At 41.2% G+C, this 19,402-nt stretch overlaps 1 protein-coding gene across 1 annotated transcript; it reads left to right on the top strand.

Moving 5' to 3' along the window:
* Positions 1-2,441: 2,441 nt before the first annotated feature.
* Positions 2,442-15,163, top strand: SMIM14 (small integral membrane protein 14). The gene is made up of 5 exons (XM_078600899.1): positions 2,442-2,587; positions 5,531-5,624; positions 10,316-10,364; positions 11,707-11,858; positions 12,699-15,163. The coding sequence occupies exons 2-5, from the start codon at positions 5,550-5,552 to the stop codon at positions 12,738-12,740; spliced, it is 318 nt and encodes a 105-aa protein (XP_078457025.1). The 5' UTR covers positions 2,442-2,587; positions 5,531-5,549; the 3' UTR covers positions 12,741-15,163.
* Positions 15,164-19,402: the final 4,239 nt, after the last annotated feature.

Genomic DNA, 19,402 nt, shown 5'->3' with positions numbered 1-19,402 from the left:
CTGTACTTAGCTAAACCTGTTTTGCTTTCGTGATTTGGTGACCCCTGAGTTATATGGTGCCACGGCCTCGGAGCAACTCTGCAAGTGCCGAGATTCCCCTCTGGCCCCCAACACTGAGCACACACCCGCAGGGCACACACGTAGTGTGCTGGCGGGGGATTGCCTGGCACAACGGGTTTTCATCCGAAGGGTCCCTAGGAGTAAAGTCGTGCGGTTTCCCGGTGCCATTCCTTCTACGTGACTTTCCCTTCTATGTGACTTTACCGAAAGAACCAAGAATATGAATTCCTGCAGTCACGAAAGCTTTAAATCAAAATGTTGATATTCGTTCGTGGGAACATCGTGAACATTTGGATATTTCCAATTATCCGTGTTCCTTCCTTGCACTTGTGCCAGCATTGAGCCAGGGCCAGCTTTACAACGGCATGCCCTCTAATCGTTTTTGGAACAGCATCGTGCACTACAGCAGCATCATTAACAAAAATGTGTTTGCTATGCAGGCCATTGTTCAAGAGCGGAAGTAGAGTGGATGGGGCAGCATGGTCCACCTGATCTGTGCAAATGGTCTTTTGGTGTTCCGAGGCTCGTGCCACGCAGCGCGGATGGCTTTGCTACCGTGCAGATTTCTAGACATTCTCGCCAAATATAGACTTTCAGAAATGTAATTTATTATCTAGATTTGAAGTTTTCGTGACTGCAGGGATCCATACTCTTTGGTTCTTTCGGTAAAGTCACGTAGGTATAAAATAAAACAATTAAATCACGACGTTTCGATTGCAACATAAGCAATCATCATAATTTTATTTTATACCTACGTGACTTTACCGAAAGAACCAAAGAGTATTAATTTATTATGTTTAACACGTAAGCTTTCGCGACCAATATTATCCATAATACTTTTTTTTGTGGGTTAGATCGCGTAAATATAATTGTGTCGTTAACCCATCACCACCCGACACAGCCATTTGGTACAGTTTGACACGTAAAAACAAAAACGTGCCAATTAGTTACTACTTCAGCACACCGGTGACAGTAACAGATGGAGATATCTCATTGTAGCCTCATGTCCCGTAGGGGATGAAGAGGAGTAAGTCGGCACACCGGTTACATGTTGCTGAGAGTAAGGGTCCATGCATTTAGTAGGTACGCAAAAATATGTCAAAACTTGTCCGCTACCCCCCACTCCCTGTACGCACGCGGACTTTTTACACCCCCCCCCCCCCCCCCGAATCCTATAGAACGGCCGATATTTAATCCACGCAGAAACGATCAAGGATACTCTTATATAAGCGCACAACTTTATCTGTCTGTGATGAACGCAGCACTTTCCGTCGTTTTCATGCAGGGGGCGCTGCAAACCTACGCGCCCCCTGCATGAACGATGGAGGCGCACGGACAGAGGTTCGATTACGTTGGAATCGATCTGCAGACGGCGGTAACCTCGCACCGCCAGCTCTGTGTAGCCTTATATCGATCCCGCAATCCCAAACAGGTGAAAGTCCGCATCGAACCGAACCCCCAGCAAGGCCATCTACTTAACGACAAGAGAAAATTCACACGAAATGTCGTTTTCAATTAAGTCTTCCAGGTGTAAAATAATATAAGATTTTAATGAAGAAATAAAATGATCTAATTCAAAACAATACAATTCAAATATGTTTCATTTTAAAACTTCAAAACGGAGCATCGGGTGCTTGCGTGAATGCGTCGTTCGAGTGCAATTTTTTTGTGACTTTCCTGGCCGAAGGCCGTCAATGGTTAATCATATTAACGTGTTTAAGCAAACAGATAGTCCACCGCCGGACTATCTAACTCATTTGAAGGCCAATGTAGACAAATTATTATCGAGGCTTCATCCCCCCCCCCCCCCCCCGTTTCCTATACGTACGCACATTGTCAGTAGACCCCCCATACGCAAGCGTACGCATTTAGGTTAACCCCCTCACCCCTCCATGCGTACGGACTAAATGGGTGGCCCCTAAACACACAACATTGATTCTAGATTTGAAGCTTTCGTGACTGCAAGGATTCATACTCACTTGATACAGATTTTTTGCTGTGACAGTTTCACCTGAAGACGGAAGCTTGTGTTGCCTCCGAAACGTCGTGATTTTATTGTTTTTATTTTTATTAATTTTAATTTCATTTTTTACCTACGTGACTTTACTGAAAGAACTAATAGTATGAACCACAACATTGAGTTGGCCCCCTTTGCCAATCAAGCGACCCATGGGGGGGAGCGTGGCTTACCACGAGGGGCTTCAAGTAAAGGGGCGTGACTTACCGCAATGGGGCGTGGCTTCCCAAAAAGGGGCGTTGCCCTATGTGAGTGGGCGTGGCCATACGGGGGTGAGCGTGGCCCTACGGGGGTGGGGGCGTGGCCCTACGGGGGTGGCGTGGCTCAACAGCGAGTGGGGGCGTGGCTCGTGGCGTGTCCATCCGGGTATTTTCACGCCGCCCTACGTGGCGCGTGGCCGTGATCGAGAAGAGCGGCCGACGCCTCCTTCCTTCATCCTCCTCGTCACCCCTCGTCGCGATTTCTCTCTCTCGCTCGCCGTCTCTTCTCTGAAAGTTCACGACCACCAAGGTAAACGTGACGACGACGACGACGACAGCAGCAGCACAGAGACACGACGCTATAAGGCACGCGATTTACTCGCTAAGGTCGCCAGCAGCAGCAGCAGCAGCCGTCGTCGTTGTTGTTGTCGGGGTTTGTTTTGGCGAGGCGAGCCCGAGGGCCCATGGGCCCGGCCGCCCTCCTTGGCATCGCTGTTAACTCGCGTCTCGTGGTCACCCTACTTGTACTGTAATAGCCGGCGATTCTTTTCTCGTGGAAACATTTAGGCGGCGCTTTTAACCACCCCCCCCCCTCTCAAATCGTCGTCGTTTGGGGTTTGTCAGGGGGGGTTGCGGTGAATTTGTGTCCCCAGAGCTCGGCCCTGGACAGCTCCGGCTTAAATTAAACCTTGCTACTCACAGTGTTGTATGTACGGTGTGTTCAACTTTTGTTCGCACCGTACGTAGGCTAACCGTGCTGATCGGAGGGGCAGATATAAGATTAGTAGCAATGCTGATTAGAAATGGTTAAGATGGCAAGTGGAGTCTATGTTGATTGTTTGTACTGCTGTGCTCCCCATCCTCGCCAGCTAACATTATTGTAGTAATAGTGATTGTATAGTTAACATGATCATTGTAGTAATAGTGATTGTATAGTTAACATTATCATTGTAGTAATAGTGATTGTATAGTTAATTGTTATTGTTGACCTCCTCCACGCATCTCCAGATTAGCATGGTTGGCTACAAACAGTGCGAAAGAAGTTCAACATACTGTACATAATCTGTCAACCCCTTTTCAGCGCCTACCTTATTACAGAGCAATTTTCAGATCGTATTGGTAACCCCGTGCCCTTATAAATCTGAACATTCATTCTACAAAGTCCCATCACAATGGATAAACACAAAAAAATTAAATTGTGTCCTTATTGAAACGGATGTACGCCGTATGGACCTGAAATCGCAATTTTCCTGTACAAGAATACAGGTTAACCGTATGTGTTGATAGCCATGAAACTGATAAAAATCTATCTCGTATCTCAACAAGCGAAAGCAGGGTTGAACCCGGATCGTGCTTGGGTGAATGGTAACCCACGCATGTTTGACAGGTGCTATAGGCTGTAGAATGCGCAGTGGACAGCAGAGGGCAGTGCAATAATAGTGTTCTATACTACGCCTCTATCGCCACAACTTTATCAACTCACAATGACCAGCGTGGGTCAAGTATATGGCCAAACCACCCCCCCACACACACAATTCGTACAGCGTGGGTAGGCCCTCATCCAGCAGCGGAGTGGCCAAAATGCCGTCTGTTACATTTACACAATAGTAACATTCGCAAGCGCGTGTTGCCAAAATGTGTTACTGCTATGAAAAGGAAGATGCGCTTCTGAACCAAAACGAGCTTGGAAGCGTCGCAGGCCAACGAGATTGGAGAAAAAAAGACTAAAAAGTAGTTAGTCTTAATTGTGTATCCAAAAAGATAAGATGGTTTGAAAAAAATAAATGAAAAAATGACCCTTTTGAGCTTATAATTAGACGTCACTGCGAGACTTTAAGTTCAAGTATTTGTTGGGATTCTTGTTGGCTTTCAGAAGTCGCCCAAGGCTCATTTGGTCAAAAGTTAAAGACTTCAGCGCCCCCCTTAGCTAATGACGCACGCGTGGGTTCCATTTGACATTGAGCCCAAACAAAATATACATTTGCGATGCACAACGATTCATAGTTGTCTTATTTATCCCGTAATGCCTCGCCCTCAAGTCTTATTTTTTTGAAGAGGGGGTCATGCGTTGGTATACAGCGTACATCTCAGACATCCTGGGAGGTATTGTGGAGATATTGCCATAGGCACATACATAGCGAAGAGAGACATACGTTTGCATTTCAATATCTTTAGGTTTCATTAAAAAAATTGTTCTGAACATGAAACTTCATATTGTATTTCCTTCCCCTCAGTCCGCGGCATTGCTTTTGCGTATGCCATAGCATATTGTACACAATACGTGCATGTGTATTCAATGTTGTAATCGGAAACTTTGGTGTATTTTAAATGCTGTACGTATTTGTCATGCAAATATTGACGTTTGCCCGGTTGTTTAAAAATATCTAAACTGTCATCTATGTGTGTTAAACTGATCCATTTCAGGTTTTTGCCATGAATATACAGTGACATTCAATGTTAGGATTAAGTACGTACTTGAGACGTACCAAAGCCATATGGATATTTCTATGGGTCGCCTGAATGTAGATTTGTATTGTTTCATTTTATTTTCAAATTTGTCTGTAATGCCCAACAATTTCAGAAATATTATACACCACAGGATGAATCGAATTTATCCTGTGGTGTATAATAACACGTACATATACACGCACAATATATTTCTGGATGAGCATCTCCCTACTACATTGTGCAGGTTGTACGGTCTATTTGACCATATTTCGCCGTGCTGAACACCTAAATATAAACATGTAAGGTATGTCCAAATTTTAATACACTGGAAAATCCCAACTGCAAGTGCTTTGCAACCTTTATGGCTTGGTAAGAAACCTCCTGAGATCATAAAGTATTTTAATCAGAAATCTGCTATTATCTTACACCTTACACATGTACATAATTCATAATCTATGCTAAGCACTTACTTTTGAGTGGTGTAAGAAGAGGACGTACTTTTGTGTACACCATGCTACGGGCAACATGTCTCTTCTAGTTTAGGTTTTTCACAAAGTTTAGGTAGACTTTTCATATAATTAACACAATGAAACTGAGTGGTTTTTTTCACGGTTTTGGCTTGAATCAACTCGTTGCATATTTAAACACTCCTGTCACACGAGCATGATACTTTTAACAACTAAGTTGTATTGGATGCGGTTTAACATGAAATTACTGGCCCATGTATTGAAGTCTGGTTGGCTGGGTGTCTGTATTGATGCTTGTTTTAAAATAACGCTACACAAGGTTTCTGTTTGTTTTGCAGGAAAAAAAGCGCAGCAGCCATGGCGGAAGGAGGCTTTGACCCATGCGAGTGTGTTTGCTCTCAAGAGCATGCCATGCAAAGGCTTATTAACCTGGTAAGATGCCTGTGCACATTGAGGAAAACGTCTACAATAATCATCCATATTTCATAAATATGTTGCAACAGAAACAGAAAACACCAGTTTTGATATTTGGAAATAAATGGACTCCAGTAATCCACAGTGATATGAGGAGATCATATTAGATCCTGTAATCAGTGGGGCATTGTGGTTAGTCCCGTAATCTTCCAAAAATATAATTGTGCCGACGCGGTGTGCCACGGATGATGGGAGAATAAAGCCGCATGACTCCATTGATGAAAAATTTGCGTATTAGGAGGTTGCCGTCGATCGGTTTATTCTGCGTATGCTTCTAACGTTGTGTTTCGCGGATTATGGGAAAATAAGCAGCTCCTGCAAGACAAGGGCAAATCATAATAAATAATGCACCTCAAGCTCACAGTACCCTTATGATGATAATTTTCCAGAAATCCGCTGAAAAACGCGGATTTCTTGAGCAACATTCTCATGGATTACGGGAGGAGTCTCGCACCGCCAATAATCTGCGAATTGCAGGAATTATTGGATGATTGTAGTCCTGCTGAAATACAATTTATTGGCATTACCTTAATGTTATGTATATCTTTAATGTTCAGTAAGTTATTTTTTTAATGGTTGAAAAATTGGTCGTAACATTTTGGTGACAGCTCGTGGTCATAATATAAACGTATGCGTAGTTTGATAACTGCAGAATTTGAATACTGACATGACAATTTGTCATTGAGCATCGTTCCAAACATTGAGTTTATTTTAATTCCACGTGATAGTTTGCAGCTGTCACCGTAGAGCGTATTTTATTTTCAGGCCAGCATTTAAGATTGTAGTCATTTAAAACTCCGTTTAAATAGACGTCTATGAAGTCATGTTTTGAAAAAATCTAAATGGTAACCTGTAACATCTTTAAGGTGTACAGTCCAAGACAATTGTATCTTGTTGGACAGCAAATTGCCTTACAAATAAAACAATTGATTGCCATGAAACATTTGTGTGTTAACATGAGGACATTTCTAATTCCTGTTACATTCAGAAAGACGTATTAGTTAAAACAATAGATATTTACATCTTATATGTGGCTTCAAAACCTAGTGGAATAAAACATAAACTTCATAATAGAGTTTTTTTTAGTTAGATCGTGTAAATACCTCTTATGGATGATATTGGTCGCGAAAGGCTACATGTTAAAACATAAACTTGTTTACACCATTGGAACCTCATTTGCCAGTAGAAAAATATGATAATTGTTTTTTTACCCTTTTATCTGGCAACAAAACTGACACCTTTTTTTTACAAGGAGTCATGTTTGCATAGACCACAATACCTGCAGTTGGATTGCAAACAAAAAACACAACTCTGATAATGTATGCACTGTCCTTGAAGTTGATTGGTCCACACCCGAGACAGCTTTCCTTAGAGCCTAGTCTCACATGGTGTAGGACCAGATGACGTCAAAAGGCGTCATCTGATCCAACAGTGCATACATTATCAGAGTTATGTTTTTTGTTTGCATTCCGACTGCAGGTATTGTGGTTTATGCAAACATGACTCCTTGTAAAAAAAAAAGGTGTCAGTTTTGTTGCCACATAAAAGGGTAAAAAAACAATTATCATAAACTTGTTTTCTAAAATGCTGGCTTAAAAGGAAAAAGGACATGTGCACATAACCGCGCTTCTGCTTCTATGCATAATTAGAATGTGTGGCTTTTAATTTTCCGTGAACATCCTCTGCATTAGAGGATGTGGCCAATGTGGATAGGCCTCTGGCTGTATTCTTTCCATTAGTTCGGTTATAATCAACGTTATTTCCCTGACATTTACTAATTGTGTACCGTTGACTCCAGTTTTTTGAAGTCAGAAAGACATCATTACTCTGTAGCTCATTCTAATGTTGTATGCATCTATAATACCCTCTAAATTTTCTGCAAATACATTTTTTTAAATGTGTCACTTATGAATGGATACTGTTAGATATTAGTGTGCTCCTGAACTTATGATTGTATTCCTCAAATATGTTTTCATATTACGCCGAGTTGCTCGCTTAATAATTGTCTTATGCTAAGGAATCGTCAAAATAGTTACGTTTATTGGAAAATCTTGATTAGTGATGGTGTAAGAATTACCTAAGCTTATGTTGGGGACGGACGGTCACATCCATGAACATATAAAAGTCAGAGTTCCTTACAGCTAGTTGTATGACTGTAAGTTTCATATGAAAATTACTTTGTGGTCTAACTCGTTCCGAGCTTGCATACCAGAGGCCAGGTGCTATGTTGAACTGGTCTGACTGGATACATGGTAGTGCAACCAAACAAATAAAACAATGGAACTGGGTTTAGGTGCTGCCAGTGCAAGCATGTTTACACACACTAACCAGGTTAGGTGTATTAATGTGCATAACACGGGCAACAGTGAACACAATTTTGAGTTATATTCCTAGCCATGGATGACCGTGGTGGTGAGTGATATCTGTACCAATCATGGGTCTCCCCTACCCCTCCCCTTCACGAACCGGCACTATCCACAATCGTTCAGTGAGACATTCACAACATGAAGCGGTGGAGCATCACTCACTGAATCTTGACTTAAAGCTTTGGCGAATGCAAGAATTCATTTTCTTTGGGTCTTGAGGTAAAGTCACGTAGAGAGGTTCAAAGCAAATAAAAAAACTACGACGTTTCGATCGAAACAAAAGCGGTCGTCCCAAAGAACATCAATTTGTGCGACATGCAAATGCCAGGCCCATGCTAAGAGTGTGACTTACTCATGCTTTAACAAGGGTTCTCAGTATTACAGGGTTGGTCCAGATGTCTTTGACCCACATTTAATTCTCTGAAACTTTATATTTTTAAAGTAAGGTTTATTTTAAGCAAAAATATATATGACACGTAGGCTTTTCGAGACCAATATTCATAAGAAAAGTGTTTTGTGGGTTGAATCGCATGAGTATAAATGTGTCAACCCGCGACCACCCGATACAGCCAATTAGTAAGGTTTGTCACGAAAACAAAATGTGATAATTAGTCACTACTTCAGCTCACCGGTGTGTTGGAGAGTAAATCCACAACATTTACAAGTTGTTACATCTGCAAAGGCAATATTTGACATTTGGCAAAATTTGGTTACGTAATTATAGTACTGTTTAGGTACAGTGCACTTTTCACAAAAAAAATCTATTTGATTACGTTTTCTTAGGTTTTTTCGGTAAAGTCACGTAGAAAGTAAAATAAAATAAAAACAAAAATCACGACGTTTCGGAGGCAACACAAGTCTCCGTCATCAGGTGGGACCGTGACGGTCCCACCTGATGACGGAGACTTGTGTTGCCTCCGAAACGTCGTGATTTTTGTTTTTATTTTATTTTACTTTCTACGTGACTTTACCGAAAAAACCTAAGAAGATGATTCCTTGCAGTCACGAAAGCTTCAAATCTAGAATTGATTACGTTTGTTTTCAACATCACTAGACCCGGCCACTTCTTTATGACCCTTGGGCTACACCCATTTCAAACCTTTTAAAACATTCTGCATCAGCAGCAGAACATGCTTTTCCACCTGATGACGGACGCTTGTGTTGCGCCCGAAACGTCGTGATCTATTTTATTTTGTACCTACGTGACTTTACCGAAAGAACCAAAGAGTATGGATTCCTGCAGTCACGAAAGCTTCAAATCAAGATTGAACGATGTTAGACTTTACGGATGTACTGTCACCTGGTTGTGCAATGTGTTTGACCCAACCCGGTTCTCTTTAATGTGGTTGCAGCTGCAGATAGCTGGCTGTAGAACACATGTAAATTGGAAAAGCAAATATTTACAATTGCACTGTTCTGGGCATACAGCAGAGGTCCTGTGACCCTCTACTTGCCTTGGCAAAATTGCTTTATAAATGTTTAAAATACAGGACATTTCTGTAAGTTTCCATGATGCTATATCATTTCGAATATACCGCTATTTAATTGTGTTACCTCTATCAGAATGCATAACCACATGTGGTATATATATTTCCATAGCTATGTGCTTCTGTGTCATATTCATCATGCTTAATACTTACATTTCAATTTCCATACGGTATATAGTAAAATTATGTGCGTACATAATTTGGTTATGTTGACGATGCACGTCATCGATTCATTGTTATTTTTAAGATACCCCATACATTTTTACAACTGATATACAATTTCATTAAATATATTGTGTACAGTTTTGCTGTACTGTGTTGAATGGGCTCGAAGGGGTTTGTTCATTGAGGGCCCTTAGTAGTATTGAATATATCATGCCCCGCTCTTTAGATGTATAAAGTAAAACTATTCCACAAATTGAATCCTTATAAATATAATGCTGGAAAAAACTTTGGTCCAGATGCTCATCGGCTTATTATTATTATTACTTTTGGTGCAACAAATCTGTAATTTTTGCTGACAATATTAAGCTATTAAATACACAAATTTGCATGTGCCCTCATTGTCATGGAGAACGATTTTTTTTATATTTGGAAGAACAACATTTATATGCTAATTTTTATTTTTTGACAGTTTGTGCATGCTAAAGACCCGTGTTTGATTGAAGTCATGCGAGGCTGGAAAAACTTGCATCCCGATGATACATGGAAGTTAGGCGCCATTTCTGAAAAACGTCAATGTTTAAATTCATAGTTTGTGTTGAAAATGGTGCCCAAAATTGTGTTTGTTTTGCAGCTTCGCCATTCCCAGGGCTACTGCACCGACAATGAATGCCTTCAGGAGTGTAAGTGTCAATATATAAATATCCTTTTTATTCAAGGTCTTGGCTGAATTTGTTCCTGTACATCAGTGGTTCATTCATCTATTACACCTACCCTTGATATTACTGTAACTGGAAGCAGTGTTAACAATTTTGCGTTCCTCAAAACAGGCTCTTTTGCATAGATAATTTGTGTAAAGGTTTTACATAGATAAACTAGAGGCCGTAATAGGAGGTGTAATAAAATAAACATTAAATGTAGATATCCCAAGATTGTTTTTCATGGTGGCAGCAGAACTAAAGGAATTCAAGAATGTTTTATGCATTTGGGAATATATATATATTAATTATTTGTGGTTAACAGCATGTTTACATAAGGAAGCCAGTTATTACCATTGGTGTTAAAGGGACAATTATGGTACAAATGTATTTTTGTAAGTGTTATAGAAATCATATAGTCACTGATGTTGCAGATGGGTATGCATATCTCATAGCTAAAGCTTAAAAATAGGTTTCCATTGATTAAATACATTGGGAAATGAAATAGTTGTATAGCTACACTCGTAGTTCCAAAACTGCTATACATACGATGTAATCCTAATCATCTAAGCGGAAAGCGTTTCCAAGAGCTTGACTCACATTCTGTGCTACTCGAAATGCATTAAGTTGAACTTTGTCACTTGGGCTGTGGATGTTGAAGTTCCTACCTGGGTATTTTCCAATATTATTTGTGTCTCGTGATGCTTTCCACGTCTGATTTGTTTAAACTCTTCATTTAGTTTGCTACCATTCTATTAATAGCAGCCTTTTCAGGATTGATATTAGAATTACACATGTGTTTGTGATTGACTATTTAGGGCATGTTCTCCAGAACCACACCTCCTATGAGCACGGTTGGCTACATATGGTGCGAAATAAGTTCACCTTGCATAACAAATATTTTTTGATTTAAAGCTTTCATGACTGCAGGGATTCATGTTCTTAGTTCTTTCGGTAAGGTCAAGTAGAAGGGAAACAAAATAATAAAAATATAAAAATGTTCTAGCTGTGGTTATCGTACCTGATGATGATTGCTTGTGTTGCAGTCAACGTCGTGAGAATTTTATTGTTTTATATATTTATTATTTTATTGTTTCCCTTCGTGACTTTACCGAAAGAACCAGGGATATAACAAATATTGTTTCGTTTTTTTGGTATATCTGTTGATGTATAAATGATGTAAACAATTCCTGCATATGCTTAAAAGCTGGAAGAATAAAAAAACATCTCAAGATTTATTTGTCCTCTGTGGCTTGAGAGATGAGTAAAGAGAATCTTGCGCCCTCATGCGTTGACTGCTTTGCTCACTTGATTTGCTCCCTCGCAGTGCCTGGGCCAAGCCAATCTGCAGGGGGCATGGACCCTACGCTCACGATGGTGATGATGGGCTGGGTTGTGCTGGCGCTGGTATTGTTCCTGTTTCGGCCGTCGAGCCTGCGAGGCCGCGGTGACTCCAAGCCGACCGGGCACGACAACCAGGTGAGCTCTATTTCGACTAACACACGGTCTAAAGTAACCAAGACTCAACATTTTTTGCTTGTAACACTTCTGTATATGGAGTGTATATATATAATGTTGTCATTTTTCAGGCAATGTCCCTTCATAGTGGAGAGATGATGATGGAACATTGCCTGAAACATTGCCTATTTAATATTTTCTTCTTTTTAGAGCAGCAGTGTTATTCACCAACTTTGAGTTTTTGCAGCATGTGCTTGTTTCTGGCTCTATTTGCAGTGTCATATTTTTTGCAGTAACATGGCCTTTAAATTAAGTCTTTTTTTAAAGCAAAGACTGCACTTTAACTGCTTAGTTTATTTTAACTTTGCCAAATATATGAAAAAAACTCCACTTTTCACTGCCTTGTGACTTTGTACTTGCTGCCTTATGAGTTTCAGGTAATGGTCCTTATTCAGCAGTTTGGGAGATTGTATCCTGTTAAGTATTTTTGTTCCAAGGCAGTGTTAAGATGAACATGTTGAGTTTTGTTCATGCAATTTTATGCACTCCTGGCAATACCTTAATTTTTCTAACTATAGCAGGGTTTTATTTTTATGGATTTGTGTAAAGCACATATAGCCAGGTGATTCAGAACCAACGCGAGCTTTGTGTGCACATGTACATATTCATTTTTGCTGTGTATCAATATCTAATTAAATATGCCTCTGTGCATCAGATAACAACAGCCCAACAGGATTGTTGTCAATCTTTGGTGCTGTTCACAAGTTACAACCAGGCTGTGGCAGGCTGTCTTGAAAAATACAAATGGTGTTTGAGTTTTTTGCATGTTATGCTAACAAAGTGCATCTGTTGTTTCTTTAGAATGGCAGACGGGAGCCGCCTGTTCCCCCCCCTGTAGATTGATGGAGGGAGCTATGCTCTAAGTGGAATGAATGAAGTGGTGCAGCCAACCCGACTGATGATGATGATGCCTTTCCCAAGCCAATATCGCACATAGAGGCTTCAGCTGCCCTTGTTATTTTTTCACCAAAATAGTTGGTGATGAATTGTAAACGCTCACGCTGAAATTTAAATTCGATAAGGGAAAGTGTGTGACACTTACATTTATATATTTTTTTCACTGTTCAATTTTGCTGCCGTAATATATACACATATACTTACAGCCTCGTACAATTGAAATCCAATACACAGGCTGTCAAGTCTTAATTGCACACTGTATATTTGTAGATTTCTCGACCTATTCTACCCTTGTACATCTGACCAATTGTTCACAAACTCCAGTCCTGAAGCCTGGGCATGATAGATCGTTCATACTTGGTAATTGGTGCATGTGTGCAATGTATCTTTAGTTTACATCTGATTTAGGAGAGCTTTGGCATACAGATAAATGACTTCGGTGAAGCATTTGGACTGAGGACTGGAGTATTGTTGTATTAAGCAGGTACAGGTATGTTTATACTTCAGGCTTGTGAATGTCAGTTCCATTATATGGCTTTATTCCCAAGATTTATTAAAAAAAATTGCTAGTTGTTTGACAGATGCTTTTGTTTGGATCCCTGAATGATGCATGCCTTATCAAGGGTATGTCAGAGGCTTGTGTGTAGGTATGCTTATTAAGGCAATGATTTGTATTTGTTGCCAAAGTAGAGTGTAGTACAGTTAAAGTCTTCTATAAAAGCTGCTGATCTCTTCAAAAGCTGATTTTTGTTAAATATCTTGTTCATATGGGACTGTATTCTTCTGTGGGCTTCTTGTAGTATCTGTATAGAATCCAGATGTGTTTTTGAACTGTACTTTATAAAATATAAACGGGTCTTTGAGGCCATTATCTTAAGGTTTGAGAAATCCATTAAAATGCATTGCTACAGTGTTCAGTGCATTTGCAGACAATTAAACGATCATATTCTGCCTTTTTGGAATCAGCAAGTGAGAAACCAAGCAACTCCTTTGTGCTTTGAATAATATTCGGTAATGAAATAATGCAAGTGCCTCTTAAGTCCACAGGTATTCCAGCATATGTTGGTGAAAAAATCATTAGGCAGTTGTGATGACTAAAGACTAACGTCACTGCTTTCCTGCACCATGGCAAAGATTATTAAAGAAAGAACCTGACTTGAGTTCCTTAGCTTAAACATGATAATTTCTAGTTAATTCTAATTTGCTACTGTTTCAATGCCATTAATCTATTGGCTGACTGGGCCCCATCCTAAAGTGGCCCATTTGGATCAGAAGTAACGGGTCATTAAAACCAGATTGCATTGTCAAGAAGGGGTTGAGGAGGAATGCAGCCATCGTTGGATAGACAATTGCAGTTCATGCAGTGTCTTGCAACACACTGCAACCGTTGATATTAAGGGCCATCGAAATGCTTGTATACTATTTAACCTCTTTAATATGTATTGAAGATTAAGCATTAATTTGCATTGATGCTTAAACATAAGATGTGAACGCGTCTTGAATATACAGGCTTGTGTTAACGTCTGGTTTTATGCTGGTCCCAGCGTGTACTTATTTTTTTGTTGAACTGTCAGATATTCATATTTTTCAAATTCTATCATTTGTTATGGTTGACCTGGCCCATCACAACATATTAGTATGAATATTATGGAATCTATAAACACGGCATTCCAATCTGAAGGTCTCCAATCTACTTTAGGAAGTTATCATCTGTACATTGCTTTATTTCAGCCATAACTGGACCAGCATGCACTGCTGTTCTTGACAACGAAGCTCTTCAATATTTTATTTTTTTGCAACGCTGTTTTTGTGTTTCTCCAGGTTTCTCCATCTGTTTTATCGGTTATTGGAGCAGGTTTAATGTCAAAGGATTCAAGCAGTTTAGTTCCAGTCCCAAAAGTAAACACTGATGCATTGCTTTGCAATGGATTTTTTCAAAGCTGATTTAATTGCCACATTCCATATTGTAAGCTTCTGTAACTTGGGAGACATTTTGATTTTCACTCAGCCCTGAAAGTGCATCACTTGACCATCCAAGCCTCACTTGTGAAGGCACTGTGAACACTTCTAGGGCTGCATCAACTTTACAGACAATTACTTGAAATCTTGGGATTGTATCAGCCACGAGAGCTTAAGCAATGTCCTATATTTCGGTCACATAACATACATGCTTTTTTCTTTATCTCACATATGTTTTTGGATTTTTGGATGATGTATACTAATGTGTGCAAATTGTTAAACTTGTGCAATGTTACGATCGGGAAAGGTGAACATTGTACTTGATGCTTGTTGATTAAACGGTATATGCTATGCACTTTGTTGTAGCTATTAAAAGAAAAAAAATGAAAGAAATAAACAATTAAAAGTGATGTTACCACAGTGCGGTGAATTCATGAACTCGCTTTGTACAGCTTTAAAACCTGTGAAGTCTTTTAACTGGCAGTAAAAGCCACCCCTTGCCAGAGGTGGGACAAAGTCATTGTTATGCAAGTCCAAGTCGAGTCGCAAGTCATCAAATTCATGACTCGAGTCTGACTCGAGTCCAAGTCACATGACTCGAGTCCACATCTCATAGGTGGGACAAAGTCATTGTTATGCAAGTCCAAGTCGAGTCGCAAGTCATCAAATTCATGACTCGAGTCTGACTCGAGTCCAAGTCACATGACTCGAGTCCACACCTCTGCCCCTTGCTGTAACCCGTGATGGTCAGTGCATTCGAAACATCTTGTATTTGTGTCATGGAGAGTGAACATTTCTGAAAGAATGGAATGCATGACATGAATCAGCCTGAATATATAGACGGTTGATGCCAAAGAATGTTCCTGTAGAGTACAAATCGTTGGCAGAGTGTGGTCTGTTCACCATGCACTCTGTATCAAAAGGCAATGAATAGCATTGTGGTGGGCAGTAAAGATCTACGAGTGATTGATAATGCTATTGTACTGCATCACGTTGGACAAAAATGGTCCGTCTGCCTCATAAGATATAACCTGACATTGGAGTGCAGCCGTGTGTAGTCACCAAAATAAGTAATCTTACAAGGTATCTTCAGTGTCTCACTGGGCGCGTCTCACCACAGTTTGTACACAGCTACAAAAAACCCCCGTATAGCCTTAACAGACTAGGGGCAAGTGCTGTTAGCGAGCACCTATGAAGGCCAGAACGGTACACGAGGGGGTGGGTGGCCAGCACCACGCCCGACCGCCTTTGTCTTCCCAGTGGCGATGTTTACACCGCAACGGATACTCATTTGAGGCTAAGTCGACCTAGGGGAGTCCCAGGACCGCTTTAGATAATCGTCACTGGTGTTGGCCGTGTGCGAGAATTGAACCTGGATGGCCGGGTTCATAGCGCAGCGCACTAACCGCTACACCACCGCTCCCCACACAGCGACACCGGAGGTTGCACCGCAAAGAATACCTTTGAGGTATATTCTCAACGTGAGTGCGATGCAGCGTGTTACGTCGCCGTTAAAAGGAATGTTCGAATGGGCAAGCAAATGATGTGCGTGACGGCACCGAGTGTGGCGAGGCAAATAGGAAGTGAATGCAGCAGCAGCAACAACAAGCAAAGTGGTGCTAGGGAAGTAAATCGCGTTACATCCGCGATGATCGAGTTGGGTGAGACCTCGCGTGCCATCGAGGGCCGTTAACCAGGAAAGCCGAACTTGTGTGGGGTGTGAAGGGTCCCATCACGACCGTGCATACATTTGTCATGGGTTGACACTTTTATTAAATGTGAAATTTAGCTTACGTTCACGGTGGTCTCCCGTTGGAAGTTCTGGGATGGGAATGAGTGGAGAAATAGGGACCGGGAAAGGCAAGGACCACACTTGAGTGGGGAAAATTGACAATACGAACAAGACAATTACGTTGCTGGACGTTTAATTTTTCTCCAAATTCATTATCCGCGGGTTGTTAAGTCTGCTGACTTGTTGGGTGGAATCCAAATGGGCCACAGTTCTGCAGGTCATTACTGAGTGTGTAAAGTAACCTACATAAGTGATGTATTTGTTCTAGATTTGAAGCTTTCGTGACTGCAAGGATTCATACTCTTAGGTTTTTTCGGTAGTCACGTAGGCAAAAAATTAAATTTAAATTAATAAAAGTAATAATAGAAATAAAATAATAAAGCACATTTATTTCTTATTTTATTTCTATTATTTTTATTTATTTTTTACCTACGTGACTTACCGAAAAAAACCTATGATGTATTTGTGCCAATATGTTGTGACATACGTATGTTAAGTAATTACCAATTAGTTGTATTAGCTTGCCATGCAGCATGGTATTGTGCTATATTTGTGAATTGTAATATGTCGTCAAAAATACCTGTCATGATATTATTGTGTTGCCTTCCACTCGAAATTTAAGCATCTTGCTTCGAGCGAGGCATGCACCAAAGACGGAGGTAGATTTGTGGGAATTGACGAGCGCAATGAAATGTCAAATTGCGTAACGCCTCTGCGTGTGTTCTCGTTCAAAAAATGAAAATGCACCCACGGGGACCCGCCCCATGTGTAGAATGTTAGAATGTGTGCCATGCCCTTCACTAAACGGGGGCTAATCTCACACTTCCTCTCCACCCAAACAGCACAACACACCACCACTCGCCCGGGACAATATTCTGAGGGGGGGGGCACTAATGAACTAATCAGGTGCATCATCCGTGATGTTAAAAGCGACTCTAGATTTGAAGCTTTCGTGACTGCAAGGTTTTTCGGTAAAGTCACGTAGGTAAAAAATAAGTAATAATAAAAAGAATAGAAATAATAATGGAAATAAAATAAGAATAATTATTAAAAGAATTAAAATAATTACAATTTTATTTCTATTATTATTTAAAATTTGTAAATTATTATTTATTTTTTACCTACGTGACTTTACCGACAAATCTAATAGTATGTTAAAAGCGACGTTTGGGACACGATACTGTGAGCGTTGCATTGTCCATGCCACATTCTGTAATTTGTACGTATGGACGTATGGACTCAAGTATTCATAGTTTGCAGGGGATATAGCACTGTCCTTCCCGAGTGGATTGCACTTCTGGCTGTTGGGTAAGTCTCGCCTCTGTTCCCACGTTTTCCACGGTGAACGGGACGTGATTGATGGGGGGTTGATGTCGTCTTCGGCACCAAAAGTGTCCCCGAGTAATCGGCCGCCAATGAAAGCAGTGGATTATAATGTTTTGGTCGATTAATGGACTGATCGTCCCAGCTGACATGAATACATTAATAAATAATCTCCTAAACATGTTAAAACAGGTTAGAAATGTATTCCATACTCATGCAATAATGAGTTAGCTCTTGAGACTTGAACACGTTAACACAGGTTGGACTCCATGGCCCCAGGCACACGTGGACCCTGCTCGTATCACTCGCTTGAAACGTGTGACCTCTCGCCAGCTGATTCTGTGTGAGTCTGTTACACACAGTAGCGTAATTAGCGTGGGGGTCCTTGCCCCCCCCCGGTGTAAAAGAACAAAAACTTTATGTAACGATGTGCTTAGGCAAGATGATCCGCGATTTATAGCCGAAGGTGCGACCGTGCGAGTCACATCAAATATTAGGGCCTCACCTAACCGATTTCCCCCTGAGCTTGGCAATGCAGTTACTACGCCACTACCTGAACAAGATGCTTATACTGGTAGGAACCTCCTGGTTACACCAGCCCACAGGGGATTATTGTGTCCGTCCGTCGTGCATTCAAAAATGGGAGGGGTGGGGCTGGGTGGAGAGGGGAGGGTGGGGAGGGGCTGGATGGGGAGGGTGGCGAGGTGCTGGGTGGGGAGGGTGGGGGGGCTGGGTGGGGAGGGTGGGGCTGGGTGGGGGGTGGGAGTGGTGGGGCTGGATGGGGAGGGGCTGGTCACCACGTGGTGCCCTTATAAAACTCAACGTTTAACCTACTCACGCCGGCTTGTGCCCGCCCTCACAGTCGGGCATATTTGTGGAATACACCACGCCGCCGTTGACCCTGGCCATTGACCGAGCAACCCAACGTTCCTACCAGCTCCCTCCGCACAGCGGTGCAACGTGGCGGTTTTAGACATATCGAAAGTCAACATTACTTTGGGGTTTACGAATGAGAAACTCGCTTTTGTAGCCTTGGTCTCTGGGCACGCTAAAATGAATGCGTTGACATTGACTCCGGGCTTAAAATGTCAAGGATAATTGCGTTATGTTGTTTCAAACACAAGTTAAACCGAGTTAAGGAAATGTGCATCTTTCGATTTAAAGCTTTCGTGACTGCAGGGATTAATCTTCTTGGTTCTTTCGGTAAAGTCACGTAGAAGGGAAGTAATAAATAATAAAAATAAAACATAATAAAATAAAATAATTCTCACGACGTTTCGGCTACAACGCAAGCAGCCGTCTTCAGGTGAAGAATGAGACACTACCAAGCTAGGAGCTTATATATAAGCTGGGTTGCAGGTGGAAGAGCGCCTTAACAAAAATAATGTGCATATGAAGAGGAATTTAGCATATTCATGGCAAATGCGTAGGAGGTGGGCGGGGGGGTTTCAAAGTCATATTATGCCCATGCATTATGCAGGATCAGCAGCACCAAGGGAGGGTGCAGGGAGTAGCATTAACAAAGGAAAGGAAT

This window comes from Lampetra planeri, chromosome 15 (assembly GCF_965212315.1).
Source record: "Lampetra planeri chromosome 15, kcLamPlan1.2.h2, whole genome shotgun sequence".
NCBI classification, from domain to species: Eukaryota; Metazoa; Chordata; class Hyperoartia; order Petromyzontiformes; family Petromyzontidae; genus Lampetra; species Lampetra planeri.
The sequence above is the reverse complement of the archived record's forward strand: the minus strand, read 5'-3'. Positions and strand labels throughout refer to the sequence as shown.

What these genes read in the sequence shown, in the direction of transcription:
- SMIM14 (XM_078600899.1), top strand. Translation starts at nt 5,550, where the DNA reads ATGGCGGAAGGAGGCTTTGACCCATGCGAGTGTGTTTGCTCTCAAGAG. An exon ending in TGCAAAGGCTTATTAACCTG is followed by an intron (nt 5,625 to 10,315) that starts GTAAGATGCCTG and finishes TTTGTTTTGCAG; the next exon opens with CTTCGCCATTCCCAGGGCTA. An exon ending in CAATGAATGCCTTCAGGAGT is followed by an intron (nt 10,365 to 11,706) that starts GTAAGTGTCAAT and finishes GCTCCCTCGCAG; the next exon opens with TGCCTGGGCCAAGCCAATCT.